This window comes from Triticum aestivum, chromosome 1D (genome assembly GCF_018294505.1).
Source record: "Triticum aestivum cultivar Chinese Spring chromosome 1D, IWGSC CS RefSeq v2.1, whole genome shotgun sequence".
In the NCBI taxonomy this organism is placed as follows: Eukaryota; Viridiplantae; Streptophyta; class Magnoliopsida; order Poales; family Poaceae; genus Triticum; species Triticum aestivum.
Window position 1 is genome coordinate 123,069,248 of NC_057796.1, and position 18,822 is coordinate 123,088,069.

At 46.7% G+C, this 18,822-nt stretch overlaps 1 protein-coding gene across 1 annotated transcript; it reads left to right on the top strand.

Annotated features, from left to right (window-relative positions):
* The first annotated feature begins 2,787 nt into the window (after nucleotides 1-2,787).
* Nucleotides 2,788-17,881, top strand: LOC123166683 (ent-copalyl diphosphate synthase 1, chloroplastic). The gene is made up of 14 exons (XM_044584480.1): nucleotides 2,788-3,089; nucleotides 4,032-4,118; nucleotides 13,619-14,017; nucleotides 14,090-14,273; nucleotides 14,380-14,594; nucleotides 14,696-14,816; nucleotides 14,931-15,043; nucleotides 15,178-15,404; nucleotides 15,589-15,704; nucleotides 15,826-15,924; nucleotides 16,011-16,253; nucleotides 16,597-16,723; nucleotides 16,818-17,063; nucleotides 17,422-17,881. Exons 1-14 carry the CDS (start codon nucleotides 2,996-2,998, stop codon nucleotides 17,644-17,646), a joined length of 2,496 nt encoding a protein of 831 aa, XP_044440415.1. The 5' UTR covers nucleotides 2,788-2,995; the 3' UTR covers nucleotides 17,647-17,881.
* Nucleotides 17,882-18,822: the final 941 nt, after the last annotated feature.

Genomic DNA, 18,822 nt, shown 5'->3' on the forward strand with positions numbered 1-18,822 from the left:
CTTTGTCATCGATATGTTACTTGCCCGAGATTTGATCGTCGGTATCTTCATACCTAGTTCAATCTCATTACCGGCAAGTCTCTTTACTCGTTCTGTAATACATCATCCCACAAATAACTCATTAGTCACATTGCTTGCAAGGCTTATTATGATGTGCATTACCGAGAGGGCCCAGAGATACCTCTCCGATACTCGGAGTGACAAATCCTAATCTCGATCTATGCCAACCCAAAAAACACCTTCGGAGATACCTGTAGAGCATCTTTATAATCACCCAGTTACGTTGTGACGTTTGATAGCACACAAGGTATACCTCCGGTATCCGGGAGTTGCACAATCTCATAGTCAAAGGAATATGTATATGACATGAAGAAAGCTATAGCAATAAAACTAAACGATCAAAATGCTAAGCTAACGGATGGGTCATGTCCATCACATCATTCTTCTAATGATGTGACCCCGTTCATCAAATGACAACACATGTCTATGGTTAGGAAACTTAACCATCTTTGATTAACGAGCTAGTCTAGTAGAGGCTTACTAGGGACACGGTGTTTTGTCTATGTACCCACACATGTATCAAGTTTCCGGTTAATTCAATTCTAGCATGGATAATAAACATTTATCGTGATATAAGGAAATATAAAATAACAACTTTATTATTGCCTCTAGGGCATATTTCCTTCAAGTATCCCTTGTTGTAATGGTGGCCATTGATCTCAAAGTTGACCTCTGAACAGTGGCCTTCTGCAAGCCTTGCGGACACTGGAGAACGCTGAAGCACGATGATGTATCAAAACCATCCATGCCGAAGAAAGAGTGGCGTATCCAAAGATCTTGTGAAGCCACCGCTTCAAGTATGATAGTGCAACATTTGACATGCCCCTTGTACTACCCATACCAAGCTAATGCACAGTTCTACCACTTCCAGTGCATGCAATCTATGCTGCCAAGCATTCCTGGAAAGCCTCTATCTGCATTGATCGCCAACAACCGGGATGTATCTGCGACATTTGGGTCTCTCAGATACTCAGGCCAAACACTGCCACCACTGCCCTGCTGAACCTATATATTCATGCGAGACATGTGGACCCACTCATGCGGACGTACTCATCCACAAGATCACCATGAATTCCGTATGCAAGCATACGAATAGCTGTTGTGCATTTATGATAAGAGGAGAAGTCAACCTTACCAAAGGCATCCTCCTTGCACTCAAAGTAATTGTCATATGCTACCACTCCCTCCCGAATAAGATTGAACATATGCCTTGCAATCCAGAAGCGGCGCCGGAAAAGATGGGGTTTGAAGAGCGGGGAATTCTCAAAGTAATCGGCATAGAGTAGGGAATGACCGCTTTCTCTATTGTGGTTCAACGCTGGAGCATGGCCCGGGATTGATCCCCTGAACCTAGGCAGTTGCCTAGCAATGTGGTCATTGACCACCAATGCAGGAACCACAAGCTACTCGTCGTCCAACGATGAGTCATCTGATGAACAAATGAAGTTGTTGAAAAAATACTCGTCCCCACTATCCATGGTACCTCGCGAGAAAAGTGTCGAACACCTTGCGATCGTGGTGGAGAGGCGGACGGTGAAGAGCACCTCGGCCTCCCCGTATAGGCAGCCGACGTGTAGTAGAGGAGATGAGTGCGGGAGGCGGCCTTGTGGCGCTAGGGGGTGGTGTTGGGACCGATGGGCGTCGCCGGTGGCCGTGGTTTCTGTAGTATTGGAGGCGGCGAAGAAAGCCCACAAACGCCGGCAAGAACTCCTCTGAAAGTGGGCTAAGGGGCGGGGGATTTGTGTCGAGCGGCGAGGATGTTGGACGGCTGGCTTGGACAGCGATGGAGCGGCCAGGCGGCGACGGCTATGGCGGGGGGCGGGCCAGGGGGAGGACAAAGAGATCGCCCGCGTGCATCCGCGCCCTGTCCGTTTCGATGCAAACGCGGCTCAAGTTTGGGCCGGAAATGGGTCGAAGGCAGGCGAAAAGCGGATGCCAGTCCGTTTGCGGGCACGCGTTGGGCCGCGATTTGTGTCTGTTTAGCCCCAAACGGACGCGGCCGGACCAAATGGAGTGGCCCGTTGGAGTTAGCCTAACTACCGTCCATGCATTGGCGGAGCTACGTTGTGACCGAATGGGCCGTGGCCCGCCCATCTTTTAAGAAAAATTATAAAAATTCACCAAGGCCCAACCCATGAATACACAACGCTACAAGGCAGCAGGCTAGATTTAGCATCAAATTCAGCCCGGCCCGTCCAGTCTTCTGTTTGTAGCTCCGCCACTGCTTCCATGCATGCATGATAGGTACTGAAAATGAAGTTCCACGCCTAGCTTCTACTAATTCCTTGTTTATGTGGATTCGGCTTTACCAAGATGTGAAATGAGTGTTTTGGCAAGGACGATGATTGATCGGGAGATACCACACGGTGGACAGTAACATCATATTCCCATACATATATAGATTACGTTTACCCTCTATTCACTCCAAAACAGATCAACAACACTTAAAGAAAAAAGAAGTCATCCCGCAAAAAAGAAAAGTCTCTGGACTGATTATAGAGGGGCATCATCGTGTGTGGGGAGAGAATGTCGCCCTCGCACCACCCGTTCACAAGGGAGACGTTTTAAGGTTTTTGTCCACTACTAGGAGCTTTCCCCGCACCGGAATCATTCCCCTCTCCCACAAGCCCTCTGTCTCCTCCTTCCTCGCTAACCATCTCCAACCCTGCCCAGCCCAGCCCACTCTCTCGCTACCCCTTGTATATATATGCACCCACCAACACAGAGGTATCCCTCCAAATAAACCTCGTGTTTTTCCTGCCTTTTGCTCATTAACTGCCCCTGTTAATCACTTGCCCAAACCAGCGCGCTCCGATCCTTATCCCCTCGCTTGATCGCCATCACCATCAGCTCATCATCGTCCTTAGCTCCTCGTCGGGGCTGGATCGACGGTTATAATAGAGCGACCCGTATGGGGTGGAATTGAGGCACGTGCATGCATTGCAGCCCGCCCAGCATGCAGCTCCGCCTCTCTCCGCCGGCGGGGGCGCCCTTCCAACCCCGGCTGCTGCCGCGTGCTCTCGCCAAAGGTGATGGATGTCCGTTCCTGCCATGCTTTTCGCTTTGCCGCGGGCGCTGGTTTCTTCCTAGTTTCTTCAAACGGAACGCTGGTTTAATTTCTTCTGCTATACGATTTTTTCTTTTCTGTGTGTACGGCCATTAAAAATGTGGAAAGTAGAAAATCCTTCGCTGGCTTACTACTTTTTTTTTAGGGTTCGCTGGCTTACTACTGATCACTCCTCACCGTCATATAAATGATCCATCAAGCTTTTTTTTTCTAGCTTCGTCCCCGCCATTAATTTTACGGGTGCAGCGTATATACGCATGTACAAACGGGTCAGATCGCTGCATGCTCAACGTACGGATTAATTTTCGCCCGATTCTGCTAGTACTCCTTTCTACGGTTTCGCCAATCTCTTCTTCTCCGGTAAGATCGACCTCGCAATTTTTTCGTGCGCGCCAGCACAGCTCCGATCCAACTCTCACGTTCTGTGGCACGAGTTCTTGTCTGTCACTCGCCGACAGATTGGGATGGCTGCTGCAGTTGCAGTTCGCTGCCTGCAGCTGACAGCCGTTTCTCCCTGTTCACGTACGTGCTGCGTACGAGTGCCGGCCGTGCCGTATTGAGCTTGAAACGAAGCTGGCAAAACGAGAGTTCGTGATTATTTTTTTCAATTTTTCCTTTTTACGGGGTTACGTGTGTATCTGTCTTTGTAGCTTGTGCCTTTTCTTTTCTTTTCTTTTGGGGATGATATATACTCCCTCCGTTTCTAAATATAAGTCTTTCTAGGATTTCAATACAAACTATATACGGATGTATATAGACATATTTTAGAGTATAGATTCACTCATTTTGTTCTGTAGGTAGTCTGTAGTGAAATCTCTAAAAAGACTTATATTTAGGAACAGGGGAAGTACTTGTGTTGAGAAAGATTGGATTGGGTCTGATCACTTTGGCTTTGAACAATCAGGTCCATGCCGTTTGCGCGGCAAAGGAGATGCCGGCGGCACGCGCGTCGCTCGACGGACCAGCAGCGTATCCAGTACTCCTACCAAAGGTACGTATCGTATCATTGCCTTGACTTGGGCTGGGGCCCGGTAATCTTGTGTCTTGTCTCTCACTTTGCTTTATGCCCGCCGCTCTTCTCCATCGCTCGATCGATCGCTTTTACCCCTACTACTACTGTCCTTTTTTGCTTAGCGTTACCATCTTTCCCTAAGAAAAAAAAAGCTTAGCGCACCATGTACTCCCTCCGTCTTAAAATAAGTGATTCATTTTTATACTAACTTTAGTACAAAATTGAGTCACTTATTTTGAGACGAAGGGATTAGGAGTATCTATCTACAGCTAGGAGCTAGCACCGCAAGTGTCTTGTACGTTATTATACTTGGCCGGCACAAGCGTCATAGCATATGCCAATTACTCACTCCGTTTCTAAATATTTGTTTTTTTTTAAGATTTCAAATGAACTACCACATTTAATTGTATATAGACATATTTTAAAGTGTAGATTCACTCATTTTATTCCGTATGTAGTCACTTGTTGAAATCTCTAGAAAGACGAATATTTAGGAACAGAGAGAGTACTTGCTAATCTTAGCCGGCTCCCGTTTTCGTGTCTTGTTTCCCTATCTGTCATATATATATGCCAGCCTACACGCTCCACGAAATAGGCAGTTAATGATGTTTTTTTCCCTTTTTCTTTCTCATCTCATTATGTTCCTTTTTATTGCCATACTCACACATTACCACACGTGCTCGTATTAGTTCATCCAAGGAGCCTCCGGTGTCTGTCAACAAAAAAGGCCTCCGGTGAGTTCATACGTGCGTCTTATACCAGCTGTGGAGCAAAATGTTTTTTTTTTCTAATCTAAGGCCTCTAAAAAGAACCACCAAATATGAATTTGGGGGGGGGGGGGGGGGGGGGAGGGGGTAAAACACATTTTTTTTCTAACCTCTCTCAAGTACTTAACAGACACTCAAGTTAGTGGATGAGACACAAACAAATGCTCCGTCAAGATTCGAAAGATACCGACAAAGTACAAAGAGAACACGAGAAAAAACCTACTAGAGGGGGGGGGGGGGGGTGAGACAAGAACAAATTGTCCGTTAAGTCAATACGAGGAATTCTTTTTTTACAAGACGGCATATAGTGTCATTTATCGCCAAGGTTCTAAAGACACCGACAACCTATAGGAAAACACGAGAAAAATACCTACTAGAGGGGGGATGAGACAAGAACAAATTATCCGTTAAGTGAATCTAAGGGTTTCCTTTTTTATTTTTTTGAAACGGATTTTTCCTTTTTTTTACAAGACGACTTGTAGTGACATTTATCTCCAAGATTTGAAAGACAGCGACAAAAGTACAAAGGAAACGCGAGAAAAAAATACCTACTAGAAGGTGGGGGTGTCGGTGAGACCATAACAAATTATCTGTTAAGTGAATCTAAGGATTTATTTTTACAAAACAACATATGGTGTCATTCATGACCAAGATTCGAAATACACAGACAAAGTATACAAAGAAAACATGACAAATATACCTACTAGAGGGGGTGGGGTCGGCGAGACAAGAACAAATTATCTGCTAAGTGAATCCAAGGATTTGTTTTTACAAAACGACATATAGTGTCATTTATCACCAAGATTCGAATGATATAGACAAAATATACAAAGAAAACACGAGAAATATACCTACTAGAGGGAGGGGGTCGGCGAGACAAGAACAAATTATCCATTAAGTAAATCTAAAATTTACTTTTTGACAAAACAACATATAGTGCCATTTATCGCAAGATTTGAAAGATACCGACAAAGTACAAAGAAAAAAAGAGAAAAATACATAGTAGAAAGGGAAAGTGGGGTCAGTGAGACAAGAACAAATTATCTCGTCAAGTGAATCTAAGAATTTCTTTTTTAACAAAATGATATATCGTGTCAATTATCGCCAACAGGAGTTTGAAATATAATGACAAAGTACAAAGAAAACACGAGAAAAATATGTACTAGTGTCGAGGGTGAGACAAGAATAAATTAACCGTCAAGCGAATATAACTATTTCTATTTTTAGCAAAATGACATATTGTGTCAATTATCGGCAAGAGGAGTTTGGAAGATACCGACAAATACCAAGAAGGCAGGGTTCGGATTTCTGGAGCACACAACACATTAGTTAGTAGGCGAGACAAGAACAAATGTTCTGTCAACGGCTCTATGTTCTTTTTACACAAACAACACAACATGTCATTTTCACCAAGAGGAGACGGAAAGATACCAACAGAGTAGACAGAAACACAAGAGAATATATACAAGTGAGAAGGAAAGGGGGGAGGGGGTGACAGAATATCAGCTTAGGTGCTCCCACGCGAGCTCGGCCATTTGATCTCAATCCAACGGTCACTCGAGGTGCTCTAGAAAATTTGCAGAAAGAACCTCTAAGAGTACCTCAATTATGCACAGGTCCAAGTGCTCCACAGATGACCACCGGATCAAGATCCAAAGGTGGAGCTCACACGGGAGCACCCGAGCTTAATAAAGTGCTGCCGGAGCATCAGATATTTAGCCGGGAGGGGGTAGGGTTGAGAACTTTTAGCGCACAACACGCTAATTAGTAGATGAGACAACGTCAACGGCTACATGGTTTTCGGCCTCATGAAGCAAAGGAATCAAAACCTGTATGAAAAATCCACAGTTGAACAAAGAATGTAGCTTTTCCCGTTCAAAAACAGAAAAACAAAGGATGTAGCTTTCTCGTCAGATCCCAAAGCATGCAACTCCAGGAAAAAAAAATGCTTCTGCAGTTTAAAGTCAATCCGATGATAGAAAGGTTCTCGACGTACTATTATTCTTGTTACCGTCAGTACTATGATTTGATATGATGCTGTCATCACCATCGTTGTAACAAAATCCTAGCTAGGTGAAGCTCACGCTATCTTAGTACTCTCTCCGTAAATTAATATAAAAGCATTTAGATCACTATTTTAATATTTTAAACGTTTTTATATTAGTTTACGGAGGGAGTACTACGTAGGATGCATGCTTTCCTGGCGCCGAACTTGGTCTCTAAGTAAGTACGGGCCCGGCGTTCTTTTGAGCCGAATATCCGGCCGGTCTACCAATTTGGTTACCGAATAATATGATCAGAGATTCGACTAAGACTGGCACGTGAAAGTCAGGAAGGATTAGATCGGATAGTAGAGGGTGTGCTTATACCAAGATCATATGCCCACAAAGAGAAAATCAGAAAAAAGTTTCGTTCGATTTCTTTGGATAAGGTGCCTTTAGCTAGCACACAACTTCATGCTCCCAGTGACAGAAATCAGTGAGGCTCTGTAGGCTCTGTGCTCTGTGGCAAAAACGATGAAATTCCCTGCCTTTCTTATCGGTTGAAAGTCGGTACGAGCTTGCGGCCGCCCATGTTACTTCTGCCAACTTTGCGTCTGCAATTCCTTGTTGGTCACGTCAAACTGGGCCTGGAGCTGAAGCGTTGATACTCCTATCATTATTCTAGAGTTATAAGTCAACGTCATGTAGTTATAAGTCAAGTCAAAGTCAAAGTCATATTTTTTTAAAGGAGGTTAAAACCTCCTGCCTCTGCAACAATCGATGTATACAGTCATCTTTATTAATTATTCAACAAATGTCTGATAAAAACATGCATCAAGCCATTCGAAGCCATCACGCACACCTACAAACTCGATAATATGGAGTGCTCTCACCCTCATATCTAAAATCGGTGTCGTCGCCGATCCATCCACATAACGTATCGAAACCTACAACTGGTGCAGCAAACCTGAAGCGTACACCACATGCACACGTTTTAGAAGCCGTCATCATCATCGAACTGTTGGCCCATCTTCAGGAAAGAGATCCGCGTCATTCTTGCCAGTCCGAACATCCGTCGAAGTCACCATGGCGCCTAACGGCACCACCTCCCTGCGCATAAACTACTAAGCATGTCGCGGTCGCCGGTACACCGCAGCACCATGCCGCCAAGTACCACCAGCCGACACAGCTTGAAGTCTCTCGAAGATCTGTCGTGCGTAGCACCTGCTGAACAGGCATGACACAGCTTAGCATCTGTCGGCCAGGCATGACTTGACATCTCCACCGAAACTCCGTCCAAGGTGAAGCTGCTCCACCTCCCTCCTCTGTCTTCCGGCGCTGCTCCACAAACGATGCTCCCAAGAGAGAAACGGCACCGCAGTGCTGCCGTCGTCCCACCTGGAAGACCAGATACTAGGGTTTCCCCCCGAGCAACACGAGTGGGCCGACAGTAGTTACACGACGATGCCTTCATCAAGGTAACGGCGCAGAACACCGCCATTGCCCGCCATTGGCTCGGTTTTCACCGGCAACTATGTCTCCCCGACTCGCTGCCAGGATTAGACGGCGGATCTCGTGATCTGACCACCCAGCCTCAGGCCGACCACCTCCGTCGGAGGAGATGACCACCACCGCCGACTGCACCGGCCAGATCAAATCTGACCGAAGGCGCCGCAGGCCAGTCCTCCAGGCCCTACAGGCCGCCACCGTCGATCCAAAGCTCGATGGCGCGCCGCTGCAGCATAACCGGTCGCCGCCCCTGCCCGATCAGGGCCGGCCTCCGCGCGCGCAGCCCACGCCGCAGCCCGTGACCGGGCCGTCCGCCATGCCTACAGCCGTCGCGGCTCGAGGCAGGGCTGGTCACCACGCCATCGCCTGCGGCAGTGTAACACCCACGATGCGGCTATATCTCCCACGTGTCGAGGCACGACTTAGAGGCATAACCGCATAGTGGTTTTGTCGCAAGAAGAGTCATCTTCACGCAATCCCATGTAATGAACAAGAATGGGATAAAGAGTTGGCTTACAATCGCCACTTCACACAATACATAAATGAAACATACATCATTCAGAGATACACACACAGGTCCGACTACGGAACCAAAATAAAAGAAGACAACCCAACTGCTAGATCCCTGATCGTCCCAACTGGGCTCCACTACTGATCATCAGGAAAAGACACATAGTAACGACCACGTTCCTCGTCGAACTCCCACTTGAGATCGACCCCATCATCTGTACTGGCATCGTCGGCACCTGCAACTGTTTTGGTAGAATCTGTGAGTCACGAGGACTCAGCAATCTCACACCCGCGATATCAAGACTATTTAAGCTTGTAGGAAATGATGGAGTAGTGAGGTGGAGCTGCAGCGGCAAAAGCATATAGGGTGGCTAACATACGCAAGAGAGAGCGAGAAGAGAAGCAACGGAACGGTCGTCATCTAGCAATGACCAAGAAGTGATCCTGAACTCCTACTTACGTCATACATAACTCAAACCGTGTTCACTTTCCGGACTCCGCCGAGAAGAGACCATCACGGCTACACACGCAGTTGATGTATTTTACTTGGGTCAAGTGTCAAGTTCTCTACAACCGGATATTAACAAATTCCCATCTGCCACATAACCGCGGGCACGGCTTCCGAAAGATAATACCCTGCAGGGGTGTCCCAACTTAGCCCATTATAAGCTCTCACGGTCAACGAAGGATATTCCTTCTCCCAGGAAGACCCGATCAGTCTCGGAATCCCAGTTACAAGACATTTCGACAATGGTAAAACAAGACCAGCAAAGCCGCCCGAATGTGCCGACAAATCCCGATAGGAGCTGCACATATATCGTTCTCAGGGCACACCGGATGAGCCAGACGTCGGGTTGGCATAGACCCTGGTTGCCCAGGGGGCGCCGGACATCGCTCGGTTTGGACCAGCACTCGAAGGAGAACTGGCCCGGGGGGGGGGGGTAAATAAAGATGACCCTCGGGCTCGCGAAAACCTGGGGGAAAAGGCTTAGGTGGCAAATGGTAAAACCAAGGTTGGGCCTTGCTGGAGGAGTTTTATTCAAGGCGAACTGTCAAGGGGGTCCCATAAATCACCCAACCGCGTAAGGAACGCAAAATCAAGGAACATAACACCGGTATGACGGAAACTAGGGCGGCAAGAGTGGAACAAAACACCAGGCATAAGGCCGAGCCTTCCACCCTTTACCAAAATATATAGATGCATTAATTAAATAAGAGATATTGTGATATCCCAGCATATCCATGTTCCAACATGGAACAAACTTCATCTTCACCTGCAACTAACAACGTTATAAGAGGGGCTGAGCAAAAGCGGTAACATAGCCAAACAACGGTTTGCTAGGAAGGGTGAAAAGGTTAGGGGCTGACATGGCAGTATGGGAGGCATGAAATAGCAAGTGGTAGGTAGCGCGGCATGGCAATAGAACGAGCAACTAGCAAAGCAAAGATAGAAGTGATTTTGAGGGGTGGTCATCTTGCCTGAGATCCCGCTAGGAAGAAGAACGAGTCCATGAAGAAGACAAACGGATGGAGTCGAACGAATCCTCACAACTCCGGAAAGAAACCGAAGCTAACGAGAGAAGCAACCCGGAAAGAAACAAACAACATAGTAAACAACCACCACATACACATGGCATGATGCAAAAACAAATATGATGCATGTCCGGTTTAAATATGCATGGCATAGCAAAGTGCAACAAACAACACTACAAATTAAGTGGAGCTCAATATGCAACGATTTGCATATTGACGAAACACCACATTTAATTATTTAGTTCGCTCTTGTTTAAGTAACCAACAATATTAAATGTTGTTAACCATGGCAAGGGGTGAAGCATAATTAAACAACCTATCTAGGCACGTTTAAATGAGGCCGGAAATAACAAACGACAATACCGAAAAATCCCCATATGTCAAATAGCAATTTTAATGCAAACATCAATTTTAGACATTTTAAATGTTGTTATCATGATGCGGATGACATATGCAAGGTATATGCAATTTTATGAAAGTGTTGGTATAAAATGATACGAGGCATTTGTTACCGTGGAGGAAGAAAGGGGGTGCCACGGCAAGGAATCCGAAAATGATGCCACGGCAACATAACGGTGATCCGACAACTCGTCGAGATGTCGGTGCAAAAGAAACTGTGGATGAACGGAACATGCAAAAGATGGTGGGGTGATCCCGGTTACCGGGTTCCCACGGGACGATGGCATGACAACGAGGAGGAACATGGAATGACAACTCGGAAACGGTGCAACCACGAGCATCTCATACAACACACATGCATTCGGTCCACGGACGTCGCCTCGGGATTATACCTTCGAAGCGTGCATTCAGGGCGAATCGCGTTCGAAGTGTAAGTAGTTGTTCACGAGGTCATCATGGAAGTAATCGTTCTCGCGACGGTAGTGGAAGTAGCGGTACACGCGGAGGTAGTCGAACTTGACGGTTTCGTTACACGGGTCTTCGGCGACGGTAGTGGAAGTAGTGGCACACGTTCGTTTTCGGAGAGGTACTTGACGGGTCCGAGGTCTTTGGGGCGACGGTAGTGGTACACGCAACGTCGAGGTACTTGTCGTTCCGATCTTGGCGGTGTAGATGTGCACGTTTCGTAGATGAACTTGGCGGTCCTCGTTGACCTGGTACTTGACCTATCCAGTCTCCGGGATCGTCGCGGTTCTTCGTGTCTCGTGTAACTGGTGTCCTTTCGACCTTGAGAGAGAAGAAACAGAACGGCCACAGTGCACGATGGGAAGGGTCCTGCAGCAACAGGAGGTCGATGGCGGAACAGCAGCAAGACGAAGTGGGGCCGGCGTCGGTCTTAGCATGGAGCAAGGGAAGCAGAGCTTCTGGAGGCTGGAGAGGCCATGGACGTCGGGCGCGCGATGCCACAGGGAGGAGGCGAGACCTCTGTGGCGCGTGGAGAGGGTCGTGGTCGGGCTCGACCACGTCGAGGAGGCCGTGGCGGAGCGAGCGGGAGGCGCTGGACGCGGGCACACACGCGCCCAACGGGGCACGCGGGAGGCAGGAGGCGAGGCAAGGTGACACGACGGCGAAGGGGCATGGCTCCGGCGGCGCCGGGAACAGCGAAGACGGTGAATCCAGTCGGCCGGCGCCCGAAGCGAATGGAGCTCGGGGCGGAGGAGCTTGGGCGCGGGACGGCGGCCTGGCGGCGTAGGCGCTCCTGCGGGCATTCATGGCGGCGGCGGAGAGGCGCGACGGGCGGCGGCCGTTGCCAGAGGCGGGGAGGCCGGCTCGAGGAGGAGGGAGGCGAAGCAGCTCGGGGCAGCGGGGATGGACGGCGCCGGTGCAGAAGAGGAAGAAGGGTGGCGTCACTGGCGGGGGAGGCGCGCCATGGGGATCGAGCGCGAGCGCTCCTCCTGGCGCTAGCGATGTGCGTGCGTGTGTGAGTGGCGGCGGAGGGGAAACGAGAGGGAGAGGAGGAGATCGGGTGAGGCATCGGGCTAGGGTTAGGAAGGTTTAGGTGGGCCTGGGCCATTTCGGTGGAGGGGGAAAAGGCCAGGAGGCCTAGCAGGCTGGATTAAAAGAAAAGAAGGGGAAAATCCTTTTCTATTTACAGAAAAGAGATAGAAGAAAATATCTATTTGGAGGGCAAAATAAATACAAGTTGAGAAGAAAACTGGCATTGAGCTACTTTGACATATTTCAAAGTGCCACAACTGGAATTTAAGTATTTGGAGAAAGATCAAGACATAGAATATTTGAAAACGAGAGAGATTTCAAATGCAAGTTTGTTTCGAGGGCCTCCAAATAAATGGAATATTTTGTTATAGCTCCCTTATATTGGGAGGGTATGTTATAAAGAGAAATCATCATTGTGAATATCCCTCGATTTAAATGGACCGAAGATCCATACAGTTTATTTAGTTGGGTTTTTATGCAAAGATTTAATGACATGATGGCATGATGACATGAAGCAATGCAAAAATAAAAGAGCAAGCACCAAAAGGAACACACGGCGATCACGAAATAAGGAAGTCTTCTGAAGCGTCGGTCTCGGGACGTTACAGGCAGCCATCGTCGTCGCGCCACAAGGACTGGATCAGCCGCGCCACCACACGTTTAGGGGCCCCGCATCACCCCCTAAGACGGGAGAGAGAGGGAGTCCCCCGCCACCGCCGTCGGCCTCGGGGCTTAGCCCGGCGGCGGCGGAGGAAGAGGAAAAGGGAGTTCGTGCCCCCGGTGGCTAGGGTTTGGGCGCCGCCCAAGTCGCCCTAGAGGGGACGATCAAGGGGCCCTAGTGAAAAGGTAGTGGTACGCACGTTTGACTTGCGGTCATCTAAAAGTCATGTAGTTTGATACTCCGTTTTTATTTACTTTTTGTCTAAAGTCAAACTTTGTAAACTTTCATCAAATTTGTAGAAAAATATTTTTTTTGCGGGTCAGAAAAATATATTAACATATACATCACCCAGTCAACACCATTAGATTCATCACCGAATATATTTTCACATCATATAAATTTGTTATTCCAAATGTTCATACTGTTCTCTACAAGTTTGACTTCAGTCAAAACTAGTATGAAGAGTAAAAAAACAGAGGGAGTACATTTTAACCATTATTCTAGGTTAGAAAGTTCTCAGTGTGCAATCGTGTGGCTCTGACGCTCTGTACGCATATTTGATTATTTTTGATATGTCAACCTTGTAAATTTGTAATCGTGCGTTCGTTTGTTTCGATGTAGTACCTGCACGGCTGCAAGCGAACCCTACCGGGAACGACGTCCAGATTCTAGAACGGCCCGAAGAGGAAGCACGCGACATCGACGAGTACCGTGTGATTCCTGGGACAGAGCTCGAGCAGCCGCTGATCGACCAGGTGAAGGCCATGCTCGGGTCGATGGGCGACGGCGAGATCAGCGTGTCGGCCTACGACACGGCCTGGGTGGCCCTGGTGCCGAGGCTCGACGGCGGCGACGGGGCCCAGTTCCCCGCCGCCCTCCGGTGGATCCTCGGGAACCAGCTGCCCGACGGGTCCTGGGGCGACGCGGCCCTCTTCTCCGCCTACGACCGGATCACCAACACCCTCGCCTGCGTCGTGGCTCTCACCAAGTGGTCGCTTGGCCCCGAAAACTGCAGGAGAGGTACGCATGCACGCACACTGAACCAGGAATGTGTTTGGTGAAACTGAACGTGTGTTTTGTTCACTCGATCAGGGCTGAGTTTTCTGGAGGACAACATGTGGAGGCTGGCCGAGGAGGACTCGGTGTCGATGCCCATCGGCTTCGAGATCGCCTTCCCTTCTCTCCTGGAGGCGGCCAAGAGCCTGGACGTTGTCTTCCCCTATGACCACCATGCTCTGCAGCGCATATATGCCAACAGAGAAGTGAAGCTCAAAAGGTATATATCCTCCTAGACAAGTGCAACACCTTTGCCTTCAGTTTCTTTCCATGTCGATGGACACTAACTTTTCTGGAACTACATTGTTAATTAATTTGATCCGTAGGATTCCGATGGAGATGATGCACAGCATTCCGACGACGATCCTGCACTCCCTTGAAGGGATGCCCGGGGTGGACTGGCGCAAGATCCTCAGGCTCCAGTCCAGCGACGGGTCCTTCCTGTTTTCTCCGGCGGCTACAGCCTCTGCCCTCACGCAGACCGGTGACACAAAATGCTTCGAGTATATAGATAGGATCGTGAAGAAGTTCGACGGAGGGGGTAAGAGATCAATTAATGAAACCCGTTCCCCGTTCGATGCATGCAGCACTGATATTGGATTGGAGTGCAGTGTTCCTCTTTGACTGACATGCATTCTTCAGTTCCCAATGTTTACCCGGTCGATCTCTTCGAGCACATCTGGGCCGTCGATCGGTTGGAGCGTCTTGGGATCTCGCGCTACTTCAAGCAAGAAATCAAACAGTGCTTGGACTATGTCCACAGGTTTGGTTCCTCCTTCATAACCGTGTTTTGCTGAACATCGGTGTGCTGACCTTAAACTTCTTCTCGCTCCATGACCAAAGTTTGTTCTAACCTCTTTGCTCATATATGCTGTAGGCACTGGACTGAGGGCGGGATATGCTGGGCGAGGAACTCCGCTGTAGTAGACGTGGACGACACAGCCATGGCGTTCCGGCTGCTGCGGCTGCACCGATACAACGTCTCCCCAAGTACGTACGACCCATAGTTCTCCCTCTTCTGAATCAAAATACTGGTGTTGTCATGTGGTGCATTATATTATCTCCCGAGTGTAAAGTTTTTTACGCCGCGTGACAAACAAAACAAAACCGATGCCGATCCGCAGGTGTGTTCGAGAACTTTGAGAAGGATGGGGGGTTCTTCTGTTTCGTGGGGCAATCAACACAGGCGGTCACTGGGATGTACAACCTGAACAGGGCCTCTCAGGTTAGATTTCCCGGAGAGGACGTGCTGCAACGTGCTGGGAGATTCTCCTATGAGTTCCTTAGAGAAAGGGAGGCCCAGGGCACGATCCGAGACAAATGGATCATTTCAAAGGATCTACCAGGCGAGGTAATTAAACACCTCCATCCTACTAATCAATCGTTTTAGATAGAAAATGGGAAGTGAAGAACGTAGCTCTCAACACCTAGAGAGGGATTGCAGTTGATATTAATATAACTATTTTAAACACCGAAACAAAATAACCTTATATGGATACGCACAAGAATGTAAATAACTCCGTATGTGATCATAGGTACAATATGCACTGGACTTTCCTTGGTATGCAAGCTTGCCGCGTGTAGAAGCAAGAGTCTACCTAGATCAATATGGCGGTGACGATGATGTCTGGATTGGGAAGACGCTCTACAGGTAAAACAATAATGGTTTACGACGGTGCATCAATCAATTTTAAACAACTTTAGTCTGTTCGTTGCACAGCAAAAGCAATGTAAAACTTACCAATATGTGATAAGCTGAATGGCTTTGGCAGGATGCCACTTGTGAACAACAACACCTATCTCGAGCTGGCAAAGCGTGATTTCAATCGCTGCCAAGTCCAACATCAGCTTGAGTGGCATGGCCTACAAAAGTATGCATCAAACTTACGTAATACTCTGTATTTTGTTAATTATATCTTGTTTTCCTGCATGAGAACTTATATCTCCATGTACGTAGGTGGTTTACAGAGAATGGCCTCGAGGCTTTTGGGGTGGCTCCAAGAGATGTATTGAGAGCTTATTTTCTAGCCGCCGCTTGCATTTTTGAACCAAGTCGTGCCACAGAGCGACTTGCATGGGCCAGAGCATCAGTGATGGCCAACATTATTTCTAAATATCTTCGTAGCGATTTGTCGGGCAATAAAATGGTGGAACGGTTTATGCATGGTGGCCTCTATGAAGGAAATAATGGTGTATCATGGTAAGTACATTAACCGAGCATCCCTATATACAGTCTAACCATCACGTCAAATGGTAAATATTTGCATGCTTAATTGGACCACTTTTGACTAATCCTAGTAATTTGGTATATGATTTCCACCAGTGAACAATTAAGATACATATGTGCAATACATTTTTCTTTTGTAGAAATTAAGATCCCCATACTTGAATAATAATTCCTTTTTACTTGATAAAATGTCACATAATATCTTTAAGCACAGCCATGTAGTAATTCGTCACTGTACTATTAGGAAATCATAGTCTTTGGCTATAGACTCTTTTCATGTTAAATATGCTTCGTATGACACAAATTGTGCATCTAGGCTTAAAGGAGATGCAAAAGTGGAAATTCTGGTGGGCGCACTTGAGAAGCTTATTGATTTATTGGCACAAAAGGCGCTACATGTTGGTGAAGAACCCATGCACATCAACAATTTGTTACGTTGCGTTGTAAGTTAAATGAGCAATTGCGCATGTCTGGGAGTTATTAAATGCAATGGTCTCTCTTAGATAAAAGTTCTAATATATATCTTTGAACTTCTAGTGGATCGAATGGATGATGCAAGAGATAAATAGAGATGATGGCACAAACGGTATGAGCGTTATTGAAGCAGGGTCATGCATGGTTCATGACAAACAAACATCTTTGCTTCTAGTTAAAATTATCGAGATTTGTGCTGGACGAATTGGTGAAGCATCATCTATGGTAAATAGCAAGGACAATACTTGGTTTATTCAACTTGCATCCTCTATCTGTGACAGCCTTCACCACAGAATGTTACTTTCACAGGTAACATTTATGCTTAATTTTCTTGACATTTTTGTGGTTAACCATGTGAAACATTGGTGGTCGTATTTTTCTTTTCATTTGTCGGTGCAACGGGTGTTTTCTTTTGTTGCTATCTGCTCCATACAATATTCACATGTATACACAAACTACAGAAGGTACTTCCTATTGGGAAAACAGCCACATGTTTTTGATATAAGCTACAATTCTGTATTACATGGGCATGTAATATATTTATGATAACTATTGTAAGCTGGCCCACATATTTCATACCTCATAGCTACAAGTTGCCTTTAATGACTAAAATATAAATTTTCAACTTCTACATTTTTAACCATTGTACTAATGATGCAATTTATAGGACACCGAGGAGAACAAGGCAGTAACAAGTCGCATGGACAAGAAAATTGAGGTGGACATGCAAGAACTTGCCCAAAATGTTCTTCAGACATATGATGATATAGCAAGTAACAATATGAAGCAGACCTTCTGGAGTGTTGTGAAAAGTTGTTACTATGTTGCTAATTGCCCTTCCTACATATTTCATAGACATGTTTCGAAAGTTATTTTTGAACATGTCTTTTGAAAAAAAAAATCTTACAATGGTGGGAATGGAAGTGAAATTTGTACATACAAAGAAATGTTGTAAGAATGCTAGTGGAATGGCGCGTAAGTGATAGTTCTCCTATTGGAAGTTGTTGTTAGGTTGATATTTTTTTCTAGAACCCGCAAAAGCTTTGCGCGTCTTTTATATTAAGAGTGAAGAAGAGTTTTACATTTGTAGGAGGATATTACATGGCTGAAAGGCCCCACAAGATATCGCAAACATCTACTAGTACTCTACATGAATTCCCCTAGGTTGATTTCGTATAAGATTTTGTCCACCACCACCCGCAGGCTTGATGCAATTCTATCAAAGATCCTACTACTGCGCTCAAGCCATAGTTTATGCATGCCTAAGATGGCCTTAGAGAAAACAATAGCATGCCTTTTGGCAAGGGTGACCATGCCCATATGAAACAGCCATTCACAGATAGCCGAATCCCTTGATGGAGTCAAAGGTTGTAGATTAAAATTATGCATAACATCATACCAGACTCGTCGTGAGAAGGGGCACTACACCAATAGGTGATGCATGCTCTCTCGTTCCTGGCAGCAAAGTGGACTAATGGTTTATGCAGGAATACCCTCTGGGCTAGCCTATCTGTAGTCCAGCAGTTGTTATGCAGTATCGACCAAACGAACACTTTAGCCTGAAGATACGCATGCGAGGACCACACTTGTTCCAGACTAGTGAATTCCTCAAGCCATGTAAACAAGGCTTTGTAGGCAAATTGAGATGAGAAATTACCATTAGTTTCAACATTCTAGGTGAACTGATCCTCAACCATATTATTCAATTGAACATGGTTGAGTTCTTCCCATAAGATGCAGAATTGTGCAATTGCCGGTAATGAAAATTGACCACGAATTTTGGACCCATTTTCCCTCCTCAAGAGCGAGCACCACATTGTCAGATAGTGCTTTGGGGAACATGAAGGGAAGAAGATTAGGGGCAATATTAATCTGCACCCCCATTAATCCATGCATCTTGCCAGATTGCAGTTTTCATATCGTTCTGCAAACTAAATTTGGTCCTGGTGTAGTAGAAGAGCTCCTTAGGTAGTCTCGGCGCATTGATTTTGAGGTACTTCCATGGCCGATCCTCCTTAGATCGCGCGAGCCAGTACCATCTAACACGCAAGGCCGCATTCATCAATTT

Coding starts and splice junctions, on each gene's coding strand:
- LOC123166683 (XM_044584480.1), top strand. CDS start 2,996: ATGCATTGCAGCCCGCCCAGCATGCAGCTCCGCCTCTCTCCGCCGGCG. Junction 3,090..4,031: donor GCCGCGTGCTCTCGCCAAAG/GTGATGGATGTC, acceptor TTGAACAATCAG/GTCCATGCCGTTTGCGCGGC. Junction 15,705..15,825: donor ATTGGGAAGACGCTCTACAG/GTAAAACAATAA, acceptor TGGCTTTGGCAG/GATGCCACTTGTGAACAACA.